Below are 17,636 nucleotides of genomic sequence, written 5' to 3'. Positions count from 1 at the left end.
GAGTGAGAAGAGCAGCACTGTTTTACATTTTATCAGATCTCTGTAATATCTGGCTTAATATTCAACAGCTGTTATCTTTACATCTGCCTCTGCCCTCACTCACAGGCATCTTGGAGCATCTAGTTTTTGCTGAAGTGTATGAAGAAAACTCAGTCTCTCACAGATAGGTAGTTGGAGAAGGGAGGAATGTTTTAATGGCCTTTTCATGTTTCTGTGGAACTCTTCCTTGATAATGCACCAAAATCCAGCAAGTGGTTGATTGATAATGTGGAATAAAGATTATTGATAATGTGGAATCTGAAACTGTATTAGTGAACTTTTTCTACTCTGTTCCATTAAAATCTATTGCTCTTCCTTGCAGTCTGATCGGTCTGTATTAGAGAATGATTTTGTAACATCCTTCATTGGTCACTTGGAAAATACCGGTTCTCTGGCTGGTACAAATCTTCCAAGTATTGACACATTTTATTATACAATATCCCAAAAGTCACATTTCATTAACATCACCACTGATTTCATTAGGAAGTTTTCTAAGTACTGGGAAGCTGGGCCTTTCACAGGTGCAAGTTTTCCAAAATTGATTGGCAACAGATATTGTCGCTTATTTTCTTTGAAGTTGACAAGCTCATTTACATCATTTTTAAGAAAATTTGTGCCAGATAATCAAGTCTGTGTGTGTGTGTGTGTGTGTGTGTGTGTATCATGTTTCAGGTACAGTATTATAATTCAGCATCTGTATACAACATCTGTGTACACTGCAGAGTGGTCATCACCACAAAATCTAGTTACCGTCCATCACCAGACTAACAGTTGACCCCCTTCACCCATTTCACCCAACCCCCGACCCCCTTCCTCTCTGGTAACTACTAACCTGTTTTCTGTATCTATGAATTGTTTTTTGTTTTTGGTTTTTTTTAGATTCTACATATGAGTGAAATTATATGCTATTTGTCTTTCTCCACCTGACTTACCCTATGTAGCATAATGCCCTCAAGGTCCATCCATGTTGTTGCAAATGACAAGAATTTGTTCTTTTTTATAGCTGAGTAGTATTTCATTGTGTGTGTATGTGAGATGTACACATAAGATATATATCATCTTTTTTAAAAAATTATTGAAGTATAGTTGGTTTATAATGTGTTAGTTTCTGGTATACAGCAGAGTGATTCAGTTATACATATATTCGTTCTTTTTCAAATTTTTTTCCCGTATAGGTTATCACAGAATATTGAGTATAGTTCCCTATGCTGTGCAATAGGTCATTATTAGTTTCCCATTTTATATATAGTAGTGTGTATATCGGAGAAGGCAGTGGCACCCCACTCCAGTACTCTTGCCTGGAAAATCCCATGGACGGAGGAGCCTGGTGGGCCGCAGTCCATGGGGTCGCAAAGAGTCGGACACGACTGAGCGACTTCACTTTCACTTTTCACTTTCATGCATTGGAGAAGGAAATGGCAACCCACTCCAGTGTTCTTGCCTGGAGAATCCCAGGGACGGGGGAGCCTGGTGGGCTGCCGTCTATGGGGTCGCACAGAGTCGGACACGACTGAAGCGACTTAGCAGCAGCAGCAGCAGTGTGTATATGTTAACCCCAAGCTCCTATTTTATCCTTCCCCCACGTATTTCCCCTTAGGTAATCATAAGTTTGTTTTTGAAATCTGTGAGTCTGTTTCTGTATTGTAAATAAGTTCGTTTGTATCATTTTTAAAAATTGGGTTCTGCTTATGTGATACATGATGTTTGTCCTTCTCTGACTTAACTCAGTATGATAATCTCTAGGTCCATCCATGTTGCTACAGATGGCATTATTTCATTCTTTTTAATGGCTGAGTAGTATTCCATTGTATATATGTACCACTAAGTGGACATGAATTTGCACAAACTCTGCAAGATAGTGAAGGACAGAGAAACCTGGTGTACTGCAGTCTATGGGGTCACAAACAGTTGGATGTGACTTAGCAACTGAACAATGACATCTTCTTTATCCATTCGTCTGTTGATGGACACTGAAGTTGCTTCCCTGTCTTGGTAAATAGTGCTGCAATGAACATTGGGTTGCATGTGTCTTTTCAGATTACAGTTTTCTTAGGATATATGCTCAGGCATGGGATTGCTGGATCATATGGTAGTTCTTGAGCTTCCCAGGTGGCGCTCGTAGTAAAAAACCTGCCTGCCAAGGCAGGAGACATAAGAGATGTGGGTTCAGGATTGAACCAGAGGAAATGGCAAGCCACTCCAGTATCCTTGCCTGGAAAATCCCCTGGACAGAGGAGCCTGGCGAGCTACAGTCCATTGGGTCACAAAGAGTTGGACATGACTGATGTGACTTAGCATGCACGCACGCACGCACGCATGGTAGTTCTTATATCATCTTTATCCATTTATCCATCAGTGGGCATAGGTTGTTTCCATGTCTTGGCTATTATAAGTAATGTTGCAGTGAGCAGAGGTGCATATATCTTTTCAAATTAATGTGGAGATTCCTCAGAAGTTAAGAACAGAATTACCAATATAACCAAAGCTATTTTACTTCTGAGTGTTTATCCAGAGAACAGGAAAACATTGTTGGTGGGAATGTATTGGTGCAGCCACTATGGAAAACAATGGCCCACAGGGGTTCCCTTTTCTCCACACCTTTGCCAACACTTGTTATTTGTTTTCTTTTGGATAGTATTCTGACAGGTATGAGGTGATATCTCATTGTGGTCTTAATTTGCATTTCCCTGATGTTTAGTGAGTGATGTTGAGCATTGTTTATCATATGCCTGTTGGCCATCTGTCTTCTTCCTGTCATAATAACTATACTGTGTTAGTCATTCTTTAAAGAAAAAAATAGCTGTCGGCCAGAAAACAAGATGCTAGTTCAGCTTGAAACTCAGTCACGCTTGAACTTTGCATAGTGCTCTGGTATGCTACCGGAGAAGGCAATGGCACCCCACTCCAGTACTCTTGCCTGGAGAATCCCATGGATGGAGGAGCCTGGTGGGCTGCGGTCCATGGGGTCACTAAGAGTCGGACGCGACTGAACGAGTTCACTTTCACTTTTCACTTTCATGCACTGGAGAAGGAAATGGCAACCCACTCCAGTGTTCTTGCCTGGAGAATTCCAGGGACAGGGGAGCCTGGTGGACTGCCGTCTATGGGGTTGTGCAGAGTTGAACATGACTGAAGTGACTTAGCAGCAGCAGCAGCAGCAGCAGCAGCAGCTGGTATGCTACAGAAGTCCTGGATGTGTCCTCATTTCATTGCACAGAATCTTCAAAAGGGTGTGTAGAGTTATCACAGTTGATAATTTTTTTCAACCACATCAAAGTGAAACTCTTGTTTTTTCCCTGTGAGTGTGTGGTGGTACGGAATGAACTGCTGATTCATTCACTTTGGTGCCACTGCCTGATTTGTGCTATAGCCATCGGCAGTGTTCTGTGGAAACGTCAACAGTGGGAAAAAGTCAGTATTATCTAGTGCTATCATGAAGACAGTTTGGGCCTCCTGCACTTTCGGAGTCTTGGGGTCTCTCAAGGCTGCGCCGACCCCCCTTGGAGAGCCCCTCTTTTCTACCCTTGTGGTTCAGTGAGGAGGTTCAGTGAGGAGCGATGGCCCAGACCTGCCTAAAGAGACCCTGCACTGTAAGGAGTTTCCCCGGGAATTGATGTGCACATGAAAGGTGGAGAACCAGTGCTCTTGAAGAGCAAGCTGCAAACTTTTCCTGTAAAAGGCCAGATGGTAAATACCTGGCAACTACTCAGCTCTGCCTTTGCAGCTTGAAAATACCCCCATACAGTACAGAAAGGATTGAGCTCGGCTGTGTTCCAGTAAAACTTTATTTCTGGACACAGAACTTTGAATTCCATATACTTGTGTCACGAAGCAGGATTATTCTTTGAGTTTGGTTTTTTTTCACAATCATTTCAAAATGTAAAAAAGCATGCTGAATTCACAGGCCCTGTGGAGAGCCCAGTTGGGCCCATGGGCCACAGTTGGCTGATGTCTGCTCTAGAACATGTGTTCTCCAACTTCAGATCACTTGTGGAGCTTTTTTTTTTTTTTTTTTAAAGCAAAAAAGCAAAACCTCTAATTCCTGAATCCCACCTCTAGAAATTGTGATTTAATTTGGTCTGGGGTAAAGTCTGGACGTCAGGGCTTTCCATGCGCTCCAGGGCAGCAAAATTTGTAAACTGTCTGTAATATTTTAGACAAAGTAAGGTTATTTTAAGCTCTTTTTCTTTTTTTTAATTGTGGAGTTTGGCAGTCATGCTGGTATCTCAGACCAGGATGGTACATGGTAGCCTGAGAGTGGGGTTTCTCGTCCTTGACCCTTGGTGGCGCCCCATCCTTTATTGTGTTTGGGGTGGGGACCGTCCTATACACTGTGGAGTCCTGAGCATCACTGGCTTCTACCCACTACCTGCCAGTGGCACCTGCCCAGCTGTGATGACGCAGTGTCTGCACGCCTCGCCTGGGGGCAGAGTCGGCCCCAGGTGAAAACCAGGGATGCGAACATGGAGCACGTGTGTGCATGCACTGTCTCAGGACTCTTCCCCCTTGGTGCTGCAGACATTGGGGTTGTGTAATTGTTGTGGGGGGCTCTCCTGTGCCCTGTAAGATATTGAGCAGCATGCCTGGCTTCCACCCACTAGAGCCAGGAGTATCCCTTCCACCAGTCCTGACAACCCCAGGTATCTCCGGATGTCACCCCATGTCCCCGAGCGGGGCACAGTCACTCCTGGTGGAGAACTAAGTCAGGGAGACCTTGGTCCCCCACCATCCAATCTTACGTCTCTTAACTAAGGATTCTCTCTGCTTCCATTTTCCTGCTGGTTGTTTCAAAGTTGCAAACCTTGATTACTTCTTTTCTTTTTAATTTGATGGATTGTTAGGAGTTAGTAAAGTGGCAAGAAAGGTCGTGAGTTGAGGGTGTGTGTGTGAGACATTCATTCCCTGGGGAAGAATCTGAGCCCTTGTTGCTGCCAGCCCTCCTGGGAGCCAGCATGAGAGCTGCAGCCAGGATCACAGACAACTTGGGGCAAATGACTGGGCCGTTGTGAACTCCCAGCCATGGCAACGGGCATCCGCGAGCCCGAGGACAAAGCCAGTTTTCTTCTGTTGTTCTGCACAAAAGGTTCTAGAGATGCCGGAGACAAAATGGCCATTGAGAGGGAGAGGCATTGAGGCCTGTTTTTTTTCTCCCTACTGTGTGGTTTATATTTAAACCATCTTAGACTAATGCACACTGGAGTTTTTGTGCAAATCAAAACCGAAAAATCTCTTTAGCCGCAGAGACCAGCTAAATGAAGGTTGAAGATGTGACTAACCTAATGGAGGTTCAGGGGGCCGGGTGAGAGGCACTGAGAATTACTAGTAAAATGCACTAGAAAGCCTAGCAGTGATTTGTTTTTTCCATGAGTTGTTCACAGTCATCAAAAAAATGCTTTCCTTGCCCTTTTCTGGTTCATATTCATCAGAGTTGTCATTGCTGGTTTGAAGCTTGGGAAAACTCAGCATGTGGATTTATGAGAATATCCAAGAAAAGCATTGCTCTTGCTTAGCTGGCATCCACTTTGCACGGCGTGGTGCTCTGCTGATACTCGGCACCACCTAACTCTTTAAAAAAAAAAATCAGCTTGGCCTTTGACTTCTCCTGCTGGGGACAGCCCAAAACCCAGGTGCTTGTATGAATGGGGGAGGTGGGGGGATAGGTCTGTGTTCTCAGACCCTGTCAGTGGTATGACACTAAAGCGTCTTTGTTGTGAAAAATCTGAGCTTAACAGTGCTTGCTTGGCTCAGAAGAAATACTCTAGTGGCACTCTTTTCAAGGCAGCTGAACAGCTTGGAACACTGTGTTTTTCTTCGTTGTGGCCCCTGGAACTTGCCATTTGATTGGCAAGTGGCTGGAGGTAGGGCCAAGCCCAGTAGGCTTTGGAAAAAACACTAAACATGGTTGCACACAAAAGCAGGCACTTCACAGGGACTTGGGGCTCCGCACCTGGGACTGGACAGATAGGACTGGTGACTGGCAGTGGGCTTCTCAGACTTCCACGTTCACTCCTGGAGACTTGTTCTCACGCAGATTGCACTGACTCGACTGGTCTGGGGTGGGGCCTGAGACTCTGCATTTCCCCCAAACTCCCTGCTAAAGCTCTTGCTGCTTGTCTAAGGACCATGGCTGGCAAAAGAAAGGGTCTAAAGCACTTGGAACTGCTCAGTGCTCCCATGTCTTTCCTTGACCTCTGAAAGTTTTCACTGCGATCCTGAAGCTGACAGCATCCAGCATCAGCTCATCTGAGCTACAGACCCATGTGTCTGATCACCCCCTGGAATCTCTCCCTTCGGATGGCATCAGGACACCTCAAAGTCAGCACGTCTAAAACTGAACTCAACATCTTAAAAAAAAAATTTTTTTTTAATTTAAGTATAGGGACTTCCCAGGTGGTGCTAGTGGTAAAGAACCCGTCGGCTAATGCAGGAGACATAAGAGATGCTGGTTCGATCCCTGGGTCGGGAAGATCCCCTGGATAAGGGCATGGCAACCCACTCCAGTATTCTTGCCTGGAGAATGCCATGGACAGAGAAGCCTGGTGGGCTACGGTCCCTGGGGTTGCAAAAGAGTCGGACATGACTGAAGTGACTTAGCATGCAAGCACACATAATTAAGAAGATTGGATAGTCATATAAGTGAATCCATATTTCATGGATTTCCATATTTCATGCAGGAAAATCTGCACCCATTTAACTGCAAATGTGACTCAATTATATACATATAGACATTCTTTTTTTAAGATTCTTTTTCTTTATTATTTATCACAGGATGTTGAATATAGTTCCCTGTGCTATACAGTAGAGCCGTGTTGTTTACCCATCTTATACGTAAAAGTTTACATCTGCTAGTCCCTCACTCTATTAGCCTTTGCCCAGCTTCATTCTGTATTCCAAGGCCAAATTTGCCTGTTACCCCAGGTGTTTCTTGACTTCCTACTTTTGCATTCCAGTCCCCTATAATGAAAAGGACATCTTTTTTGGATGTTAGTTCTAAAAGGTCTTGTAGGTCTTCATAGAAGCATTCAACTTCAGCTTCTTCAGCGTTACTGGTTGGGGCATAGGCTTGGATTACCATGATATTGAATGGTTTGCCTTGGAAACACACAGAGATCATTCTGTCGTTTTTGAGATTGCATCCAAGTACTGCATTTCGGACTCTTTTGTTGACCATGATGGCTACTCCATTTCTTCTGAGGGATTCCTGCCCGCAGTAGTAGATATAATGGTCATCCGAGTTAAATTCACCCATTCCAGTCCATTTTAGTTTGCTGATTCCTAGAATGTCGACATTCACTTTTGCCATCTCCTGTTTGACCACTTCCAATTTGCCTTGATTCATGGACCTGACATTCCAGGTTCCTATGCAATATTGCTCTTTACAGCATCGGACCTTGTTTCTATCACCAGTCACATCCACAACTGCGTATTGTTTTTGCTTTGGCTCCATCCCTTCATTCTTTCTGGAGGTACTTTTCCACTGATCTCCTGTAGCATATTGGGTACCTACCGACCTGGGGAGTTCCTCTTTCAGTGTCCTATCATTTTGCCTTTTCATACTGTTCATGGGGTTCTCAAGGCAAGAATAGTGAAGTGGTTTGCCATTCCTTTCTCCAGTGGACCACATTCTGTCAGATCTTTCCACCATGACCTGTCTGTCCTGGGTGGCCCCACACGGCATGGCTTAGTTTCATTGAGTTAGACAAGGCTATGGTCCGTGTGATCAGATTGGCTAGTTTTCTGTGATTATGATTTCAGTATATCTGCCTTCTGATGCCCTCTCGCAACACCTACTGTCTTACTTGGGTTTCTCTTACCTTGGACGTGGGGTATCTCTTCACGGCTGCTCCAGCAAAGTGCAGCCGCTGCTCCTTACCTTGGACGAGGGGTATCTCCTCACCGCCGCCCCTCCTGACCTTGAACATGGAGTAGCTCCTCTCGGCCCTCCTGCACCGGTGCAGCCACCGTTCCTTGGACGTGGGGTTGTTCATCTCCGCCACCGTTCCTGACCTCGGGCATGGGGTAGCTCCTCTCGGCCACTGCCCCTGACCTCGGGTACATGGACATCACCAGATGGTCAACACCAAAATCAGACTGATTATATTCTTTGCAGCCAAAGATGGAGAAGCTCTATACAGCCAGCAAAAACAAGACCAGGAGCTGACTGTGGCTCAGATCATGAACTCCTTATTGCCAAATTCAGACTTAAATTGAAGAAAGTAGGGAAAACCACTGTACCATTCAGGTATGACCTAAATCAAATCCCTTATGATTATACAGTGGAAGTGAGAAATAGATTTAAGGGACTAGATCTGATAGACAGAGTGCCTGATGAACTATGGATGGAGGTTCATGACATTGTACAGGTGACAGGGATCAAGATCATCCTCATGGAAAAGAAACGCAAAAAAGCAAAATGGCTGTCTGGGGAGGCCTTACAAATAGCTGTGAAAAGAAGAGAAGCGAAAAGCAAAGGAGAAAAGGAGAGATATACCCATTTGAATGCAGAGTTCCAAAGAATAGCAAGGAGAGATAAGAAAGCCTTCCTCAGCGATCAATGCAAAGAAATAGAGGAAAACAACAGAATGGGAAAGACTAGAGATCTCTTCAAGAAAATTAGAGATACCAAGGGAACGTTTCATGCAAAGATGGGCTCGATAAAGGACAGAAATGGTATAGACCTAACAGAAGCAGAGGATATTAAAGAAGAGGTGGCAAGAATACATAGAACTGTACAAAAAAGATCTTCACAACCCAGATAATCACGATGGTGTGATCACTCATCTAGAGCCAGACATCCTGGAATGTGAAGTCAAGTGGGCCTTAGGAAGCATGAACTATGGCTTAGTACTTTGGCTTTGTTCATAGCTTTAGCACTATGAACAAAGCTAGTGGAGGTGATGGAATTCCAGTTGAGCTACTTCAAATCCTCAAAGATGATGCTGTGAAAGTGCTGCACTCAATATGCCAGCAAATTTGGAAAACTCAGCAGTGGCCACAGGACTGGAAAAGGTCAGTTTTCATTCCAATCCCAAAGAAAGGCAATGCCAAAGAATGCTCAAACTACTGCACAATTGCACTCATCTCACACGCTAGTAAAGCAATGCTCAAAATTCTCCAAGCCAGGCTTCAGCAATACATAAACCGTGAACTTCCAGATGTTCAAGCTGGTTTTAGAACAGGCAGAGGAACCAGAGATCAAATTGCCAACATCTGCTGGATCATCGAAAAAGCAAGAGAGTTCCAGGAAAAGCATCTATTTCTGCTTTATTGACTATGCCAAAGCCTTTGACTGTGTGGATCACAATAAACTGTGGAAAATTCTGAAAGACATGGGAATACCAGACCACCTGACCTGCCTCTTGAGAAACCTATATGCAGGTCAGGAAGCAACAGTTAGAACTGGACATGGAACAACAGACTGGTTCCAAATAGGAAAATGTGTATGTCAAGGCTGTATATTGTCACCCTGCTTATTTAACTTATATGTAGAGTACATCATGAGAAACGCTGGGCTGGAGGAAGCACAAGCTAGAATCAAGATTGCTGGGAGAAATATCAATAACCTCAGATATGCAGATGACACCACCCTTATGGCAGAAAGTGAAGAGGAACTAAAAAGCCTCTTGATGAAAGTGAAAGAGGACAGTGAAAAAGTTGGCTTAAAGCTCAACATTCAGAAAACTAAGATCATGGCATCTGGTCCCATAACTTCATGGCAAATAGATGGGGAAACAGTGTGAGACTTTTTTGGGCTCCAAAATCACTGCAGATGGTGATTGCAGCCATGAAATTAAAAGACGCTTACTCCTTGGAAGGAAAGTTATGACCAACCTAGATAGCATATTCAAAAGCAGAGACATTACTTTGCCAACAAAGGTCCGTCTAGTCAAGGCTATGGTTTTTCCAGTAGTCATGTATGGATGTGAGAGTTGGACTGTGAAGAAAGGTGAGCACTGAAGAATTGATGCTCTTGAACTGTGGTGTTGGAGAAGACTCTTAAGAGTCCCTTGAACTGCAAGGAGGTCCAACCAGTCCATCCTAAAGGAGATCAGTCTTGGGTGTTCATTGGAAGGACTGATGCTGAAGCTGAAACTCCAATACTTTGGCCACCTCATGTGAAGGGTTGACTCACTGGAAAAGACCCTGATGCTGGGAGGGATTGGGGGCTGGAGGAGAAGGGGACGACAGGGTGAGAAGGCTGGATGGCATCACCAACTTGATGCACATGAGTCTGAGTGAACTCCAGGAGTTGGTGATGGACAGGGAGGCCTGGCGTGCTGCGATTCATGGGGTCACAAAGAGTCGGACACAACTGAGCAACTGAACTGAACTGAGTCCCTCACTTCCAGTCCTTCCTTTCCCCATGCCTCTTCCCCTTGGCAACCACAAGTCTGACCTCTGTGTTCATGAGTCTGTTTCTGTTTCATAGACAGGTTCATTTTGTGCCATATTTTAGGTTCCACATATAAGTAATATTGTATTTGTCTTTCTCTTTCAAACTCACTTCACTTAGTATGCATCCATGTTGCTTCAAATGGCATTATTTCATCCTTTTTCATGGTTGAGTAGTATTCCGTTGTATGTATTTACCATATCTTCTTTCTCCATTCCTCTGTCGATGGACATTGAGGTTGTTTCCATGTCTTGGCTGTTGTAAACATAGCTGCTATGAACATAGAGAAGCATGTTATCTTTTTAGATTAGAGTTTTGTCTGGGTATATGTCCAGGAGTGGGATTGTTGGATCATATGGTAACTCTACTTTTGGTTTTTTGAGGAACTTCCACACTATTCTCCATAGTGGCTGCACCAATTTACTTTCCCACCAACAGTGTAGGAGGGTTAAACTCAAAATCTTTGTCCTCAAAGCCTAGCCCTCCTGTGTCAACCCCAGCTCAAGGAACAGCACAGCACCTTGGGGTTCCATGTGCAGAAATGGAGGAGTTACTCTTGGTACTCAGCACCCATCCCCAACCCCTCCTTTGAGTTCATACCAAGTTGTGCCCACTTGCCATTTCAAACCTCTCTCCGACGCATCCCTTTCTTCCACTTCTGCTGCCTTTGCCCTGGTCCAAGCACCTGTCCTCTCTTGCCTGCACCATTGCAGCAAGCTCCTATTCACCTCCAGGGCCACTTTGTTCCTATCACATCCGTCAGAGGAATCTTCTGCAGCCCCGGTCTGTTCCCCAGGGTCAGAAAGGCTTGGTGGTGTCCTGTGATTCTGAGGCTAAAGTCCAGATATCTTTGGGTGGCCTGGAAAGCCTCCAGTGCATCCAGCTCCCCTAGACCCCTCCTGCCTTCCTTGCCCCACCCTCCTCTCGTACTCTCTCTGTTCTGGCATCATCTTCCATGCCCAGGAACGCACCCTGTCCTTTTCCCCCACAGAGCTTTTGTTCACGCAGTTCCTGTTTGCTGGAACACCCTCCCTAACCATCCCATCCTTCATGTCTAAGCTTCATGTCTAAGCTGTGGAGGCTGTCCCTGGTTACCCTCCAAAAGCCTGAGTAAGTCCCTACTGCTTCCTAGCACTTCTGATCCCCACGCTATTTGGATGTCTGTTTTCCCCCAGGCTATAAACTGCATTAGCATGTAGCTCGCCTGTCTTAGCTCGCTGTCGAGTCCCCAGTGTCCAGCCCAGTCTGTGGGACCTCAGACACTTGGGTGAGCATTGAATGTGCTAATGGAATGAGATGGAATAAATGGACAGCTGTGCCCTCCCTCCCAGTGCTCTTGTCCTCACCCATATCTGCTACTACCCTGCTTAATTGACAGCTTCCATTCAATTAGGCCTTTAAGAAACCCCAGTACCTGAGATGATGATAACAGCAAGGTTATGGGGAAAAGCTTCTCTTGTTCCAGTGAGAGCTGAGCTGCACCTTCAGGTGACCCCATACCAACTGCATCTTTGAAACGTGTCACAGGGCATTTCATGTGGCTTCTTTGGTTCTATTGAGAACTTATTTTAATCATTGACTCATTCGCCATGGGTGGTCCTTCACAGCCTGCTGTCTTAGTACCTTGAAGACCATCGTTGCATAGGTTTTGTTCAGTTTGGTTGTGGTTTCAGGCTGGAGGATAAACTAGCTCTCTGATACTCCATCTTGGCCAGAAGCCAGGAATCGTTTCATGGTGTTCGGTGTTTATTGTCACAGAGTTTGGCTGGTAATAAAAGAAAGCTGGTGGGGCAGCCACAGTGAAGAGCTGGTGTGACTCGTTAAGACTGTGGTTCTCAGATTTGCGCCTCTGTGGGAGTTATCTGAAAGCCCAGATGCTGGGCTACCCCACCGCACCACTGATTTTCTGATTCAGCTGTTCCGGGGTGGGACCCGAGACTCTGCATCTTTCCCATATTCACAGGTGATGTTGGTGCTCCTTGTCCTCAGACCACAGTCTGCATGTCAGTGCCTCCAGATAGGGGTCTGCAAACTTTTCCTGGAAATAGTAACTGTTGCAGGCTTTGTAAGCCATGCACTCTCTGTTACAGCTACCCAGCTCTGCCTTGGTAGAGCAGAAATAGCTGCCAGCAATTTGTCAATGAAGGGGTGTAAGCTGTGTTCCAATAAAACTTTATTGACAAAACCACAGGCTCTAGTTTGCAGATCCCTGGTTTAGCAGAACCTGGAGTGTTGGCTCTGTTGGGAGTAGTACAGTGGGTGATTCCTACTCCCTCTCAGAGCAAAGGGGAAGCTAGTAATTCTCCCACATGCCAGACATTTGACTTCATGGGACGGTTGCTGTGCTCAGGACAACGTGGTAGGTAGGCAAGGTGACATCTGCCTTTCTAGGCTGTACTTATATCTGACACTGAAATAAAACTGTGCCACAGTGGGCATATAAAGTAGGAAGAACCCCTCCCGTCTCCTCTCACCCAGGAGTAAGTATACCCAGGACTGGCTCCATAATTTGTAGGCCAAGTGCAAAACTGAAAATTCAGACACCCTTGTGCAGAAAGTAGTAAGAATGTCAAGATGGCAGTAGTGGAGCATTATAGTAAACCCAGGACCCAGTGGGGCTGTGCCAGTGTACTCCTGTGAGGCTAGCCTGAACGCAGTGTCACCATGGCCTCCACCCCCTACCTCTGCCACACTCATACCCATAGGTCAGAAATGCTCTTAATGTGAGGACACTAACAGTATTGATATCATATTTTAGAAACATATTTAGCTTTTTCTTGCCAGCTTTTTGCAGCACTCTTGGTTCCTCTGGGATAAGTGTGTGGCATATGACCAAATTACCCAGTGTTCAAAGATATGTTACACAGTGTAGGGAGAGATGGCTTCTAGACTGACAGAAAATATACAGTGGGGAGCAATCCATCCACAGCTGGTTGGATATCCACCAGAAATGCGTTTTTAGCCTTGTGGGTAACTGGCCAACCATGTTAGAATAAGCTCTGTATCCAGTTCTCTTATTTCCTATAATTTTTTCCCAGGATGTATTTCACAGGCTTTGGCTCCTGGTGGCCAGCAGGGTCCATAAGAGTTTTAGGTGTGCACATGCAACAGCCCTGACCAATATGGAGACTTCTACAGGAGCCAGAGTTCTATGTTCATAAATAAAACCCACCAAAAACCTAAGAGCATTGGCTTTTGCTGAGAGAGTATGCTTCATTGAAGTGATCCTGAAAGTCTTGAGTCTCTGGTTTCCCCTGCTGTTCTAGAACTAGACATGAGGGTATATAGTCCATGAGAGAGACAGATTGGAGGAAAATGTTAGCCTTGATCTAATGGTGAATTGGGGACTGAACAGCATGATTCTTCTGATCCCCCCTTGTCTTTTTTGAGCCATGGAACAGCTGTGGCATTTCCTTTGAAAGAAGCAGACAGCTCTAGCCCATGTGGAGGAAAGATTGTTTTGAAGTTGCAACCATGGATTTGGAAGGTTGAGTTCTCTTGTTAAAGGGTGAGTGCACTGCACTCTAACACCTAACCGCAACCCCAAATGATGAGAAAGGATGTAGGCTTAGTAAGATAATGTACACCAGTAATATGCAGATTTCTTCAAATTGTATCAGTGTCCCCATGTCAGCTGTTCATGTATTTGGCATCCTAGGTTTTACTGTAGAAAGCCTTTCAAGATCCCTCTCCAATTTGAATTATATTTCCTCCTGTCCTTCTGTCTCTCTCTCCTCCACCTGACCATCCACTGGCCCTCCAGCAGCCTCTGTCTTGGTAGTCATCACGGTGTGCCATAGAAATTGTTACTCATCTAACTGATCTCCTTGAAGGCAAGGAATGTGTCTTATTTTATGTTTGTATTCCCAGTGCCAACAACAGTGCTTATCACCCTCTAGATCTTCAAAAAGGACTGAATGAATGAAATCCAAAGTAAAACTCAGAACCTAGCTCATGTCACAAGAGAGTATGTGGCAGGTCAAAATTGATCTTCCACAATAGCAGTGTTCTCCAGTGAGAGAATCTCCTGTATCTGTTCTGTCCAAGATGGTAGCCAAAAGCCCATGTGGCTCTTGAGCATGTGAAATGTGACTTTCTACAAAGGAAGAGCTGAAGTTTTTATTTTGAGTAATTTAAACAGCCACATGTGCCCAGTGGCCATCATCTTGGCCAGCACAGTTTCAAGGCCACACATCTCTATCCAATAAGGACCAGAGATAACTTCATTAGCTATGGAAGCAGGCATTCATCTTGTGCCGAACTTCATCATGGAGCCTGAGAATGGGAAAAGTGGGGATGATACAACACAAGAAAAAAGAGGTCTATTTTCTCTCTTGTATGATGCAACACACATATCAAGGCCAAGAATTTTAGTTGCTGTTGGTTTGGGAGCCTGGAGAATTTGGACTTTTAGTTGTGTTCCTCTTACCTCACTTCAACCTGCTAGGAAGTCACGGGACAAAATGAGATTGACCTCCATCATCTGTGTTCACAAATCTCACACGTCCAAATCTCTTTAAGGTAACCGACTTGCTAGTGGACTTGAACTGTATTGTGTACTGGGTCCCATTTTGGGCGGTTTCATCAATCCATTTCAGGGAGGTTGGTCTTCTTGAAAATAGCTAGTCATCTTTTGAAATGAAAGGAAGAACATTTTCTTATGAGGGCCTGGCATTTTTACTTTCCAGTGAACTGAAGAGAGATATATGGGGTTATCTCCTAGGGTAGGTTTAAGCAAATGCTAGTTTAGCATGGAATGATCATCAAAATGGAAAGGCCTAGCTCCAGTGTTTCATGCTGGGTAGTCATTCCCTATCTACTGTAAAGGCCGTTTGGGGGAAAGAAATTTAGCCACCTTAATGTGCTTGCCCTGAAGTCATGAACTGCTCTTGATTGCTGTTAAACATCATAATGCATTCAGAGTTCGATTTCCCTGACAAGCCATTTAGTTAAGGGTCTGGATAGTATAAACAGGGACGCGAGGTCAGGAGAGGGACCGACATTACCCTGAGGCCTGCACTGCTCCACTGAAACATAAAATGTCTCCGAACTGAAAATGTCACCTGACTCAGTCCCTGGGGAGGTCTTTATGGACATCTCAAGTCAAAGTTGATTTGAAAAATGAATGAGTTTAATTTCTCTCAAGAATGAAGAGTGAACTGTGGCTCTCTCCTTCATTTCACTTCATGGGTGCTCATTTTGTCCCCTCCCACCCCAACCCTGTTCCTTTTCCCTCTTCAAGTACTTAAACGTCACCCACCGGTTCTGGGTTCTTGCTCTCAACATGTGCATTGGGCGGGGGCAGGTGGAAGCTGAAGAGGTGGGTTCGGGGGACAAGTGTGATTAAATTGCTTGTGCTGCCTGGCTCTGGGGGAACATTTTTATTTAAAAGCTGAGCTGATTTCTGGTATTGACATGAATGAAACCTGAGTAGGCCCATTTGAGCAGATCTGGGTGGCTTGGTACTTCTAGGGACCCATATGCCCACCCCCTTTCCAGACTGATTCCCTTGATATTTTTCTGATCACAGCAATAGTGTAATTACTGTATTTGACTCTTCTGGTTGCCCAGGAGGTCAGAGGCTGGGGAAAGCCATTGGCTGCTGTGAAAATAGAGAAATAGCTACCTGAAACCCCATAAGGGTGAGGCTGGGGGGAACTTGATGGTCACTTGTCTTCATAGACCGGCAGCCTCACTGCAGTTCTTCTGACATTGTTAGTGGGGTGATTGCTTCTCATTGTCACTTGAGCAGGGGTCCCCTAACCTCAACCCTGGGTCAATCAGGAAGTGGTAGAGTTGTGCCTTACTCCATAACCATTTGTCACTTAGCTGCTCTGCCACACACCCTGAGCAAATTAAGCTTCATTCCCCCTTGAAGCCCCCAGGTCCTCACCCACAGAAGGAGATGAGGACAGCTCCTCTTAGCCCCTGCGATGCTGAGCTGTTACCCAAAGAGCACGCAGGGCAGAGGGAAGAGTCGACCTTCTCTTGTTAATGCACGGTCTTCATGAAGTCGTAGGCGTTTTACCCTTACCAGCCATGTTTTCTCTCCCCTGGGTCCAGGCTGCTTTGAATGCTGCATCAAGTGTCTGGGCGGAGTCCCCTACGCCTCCCTGGTGGCCACCATCCTCTGCTTCTCGGGTGTCGCCCTGTTCTGCGGCTGTGGGCATGTGGCTCTGGCAGGCACCGTGGCGATCCTGGAGCAGCACTTCTCCACCAACACCAGCGACCATGCCCTGCTGAGTGAGGTGTAAGTTGCCTCCTTCCTTTTAGAAGTGCATTTAAAGTGCCACCACCCCAGGACGGTTGCAGAAACACTGCTGTGGGCGCCCCTGGGAGAAAATGGATGCCTTTCATTCATGCTCCCCAGGGGCAGACAGGAAAAGGGCCAGGAAGGAAGGGAAAAGAAAGGGCCAGGAGTGCAGTGGGTGTTGGGGACCTGGGATAGGACTGCGCCTGGGGAATGGGACGGTGCACACATAAGACACAAGGCACGGGTGGCCAAGGGGGATGGTGGCAACACTGCCCATCCTCTCACCGAGGGTTACCACGGTCCCCAAGTAACAGATGCCCTCCGGTGCTGTCAGAGAAAATGGCCAGCCCTGGCCTGGTAGGAGCCGGTCAAGGACTTAGCCCCACCCAAAGTGTACAGGAGCAGGACCTGGATGTTCATTCTTCAAGCAGAGGAAAAATCCCCAGGGATCCTCCAGTTCAGAAAAGGGGAAGTTTTAGGGGTATGGCCTCAGCCCTGCTGTCCTAGAATCCTCCTGAGTGTCCAATTCCCATGCATGGATTCTCATAAGCATGCCTGCCTGGCAGCAGTGTATTGATGATTATCTTCGTGTGTCTTCACCTGCCCCTCACTGTTTGCTTTTTCCTTCCTTACTCCCAAAGTTTGACAGTCTTTAGGTGCCTTGTGATTGGGAGATACTTTCCTACCAGCCCTTTGAAAAAGGCAGGAATGAATTTTTATGAAATAATAAGGGAAGCATGTTGGAAGAGTCCTTAGGAAATTTTTTTATCTGTGAAATGATTCAAAGAAATCAGCAGTGGGGGAGGCCATGAGGAGGATCAATCAGGACAAGGGATTCAATGAGTGCAAACTGGGTACAAAAAAAGACCAAGAAATATTTACCATGACTGAGGCTCGGGAAAGCATGGTAGTTTAATTAGCTGGTGATGTTGGTAAGTGGCTCTCAAACTT

General features: G+C 45.6%; 1 protein-coding gene across 6 annotated transcripts in view; it reads left to right on the top strand.

The window, feature by feature from the left end:
- The window catches only part of GPM6B (glycoprotein M6B), a 158,513-nt gene that overhangs the window by 130,619 nt on the left and 10,258 nt on the right, over positions 1-17,636 (top strand). For all 6 annotated transcript variants that reach the window (XM_025277042.3, XM_006059534.4, XM_006059531.4 and 3 more), the window contains one exon: positions 16,496-16,682. In XM_025277042.3, the coding sequence (XP_025132827.1) occupies positions 16,496-16,682 (187 nt within the window). The remainder of the gene's footprint in view (positions 1-16,495; positions 16,683-17,636) is intronic.

Source organism: Bubalus bubalis, chromosome X (assembly GCF_019923935.1).
Source record: "Bubalus bubalis isolate 160015118507 breed Murrah chromosome X, NDDB_SH_1, whole genome shotgun sequence".
NCBI classification, from domain to species: Eukaryota; Metazoa; Chordata; class Mammalia; order Artiodactyla; family Bovidae; genus Bubalus; species Bubalus bubalis.
The sequence above is the reverse complement of the archived record's forward strand: the minus strand, read 5'-3'. Positions and strand labels throughout refer to the sequence as shown.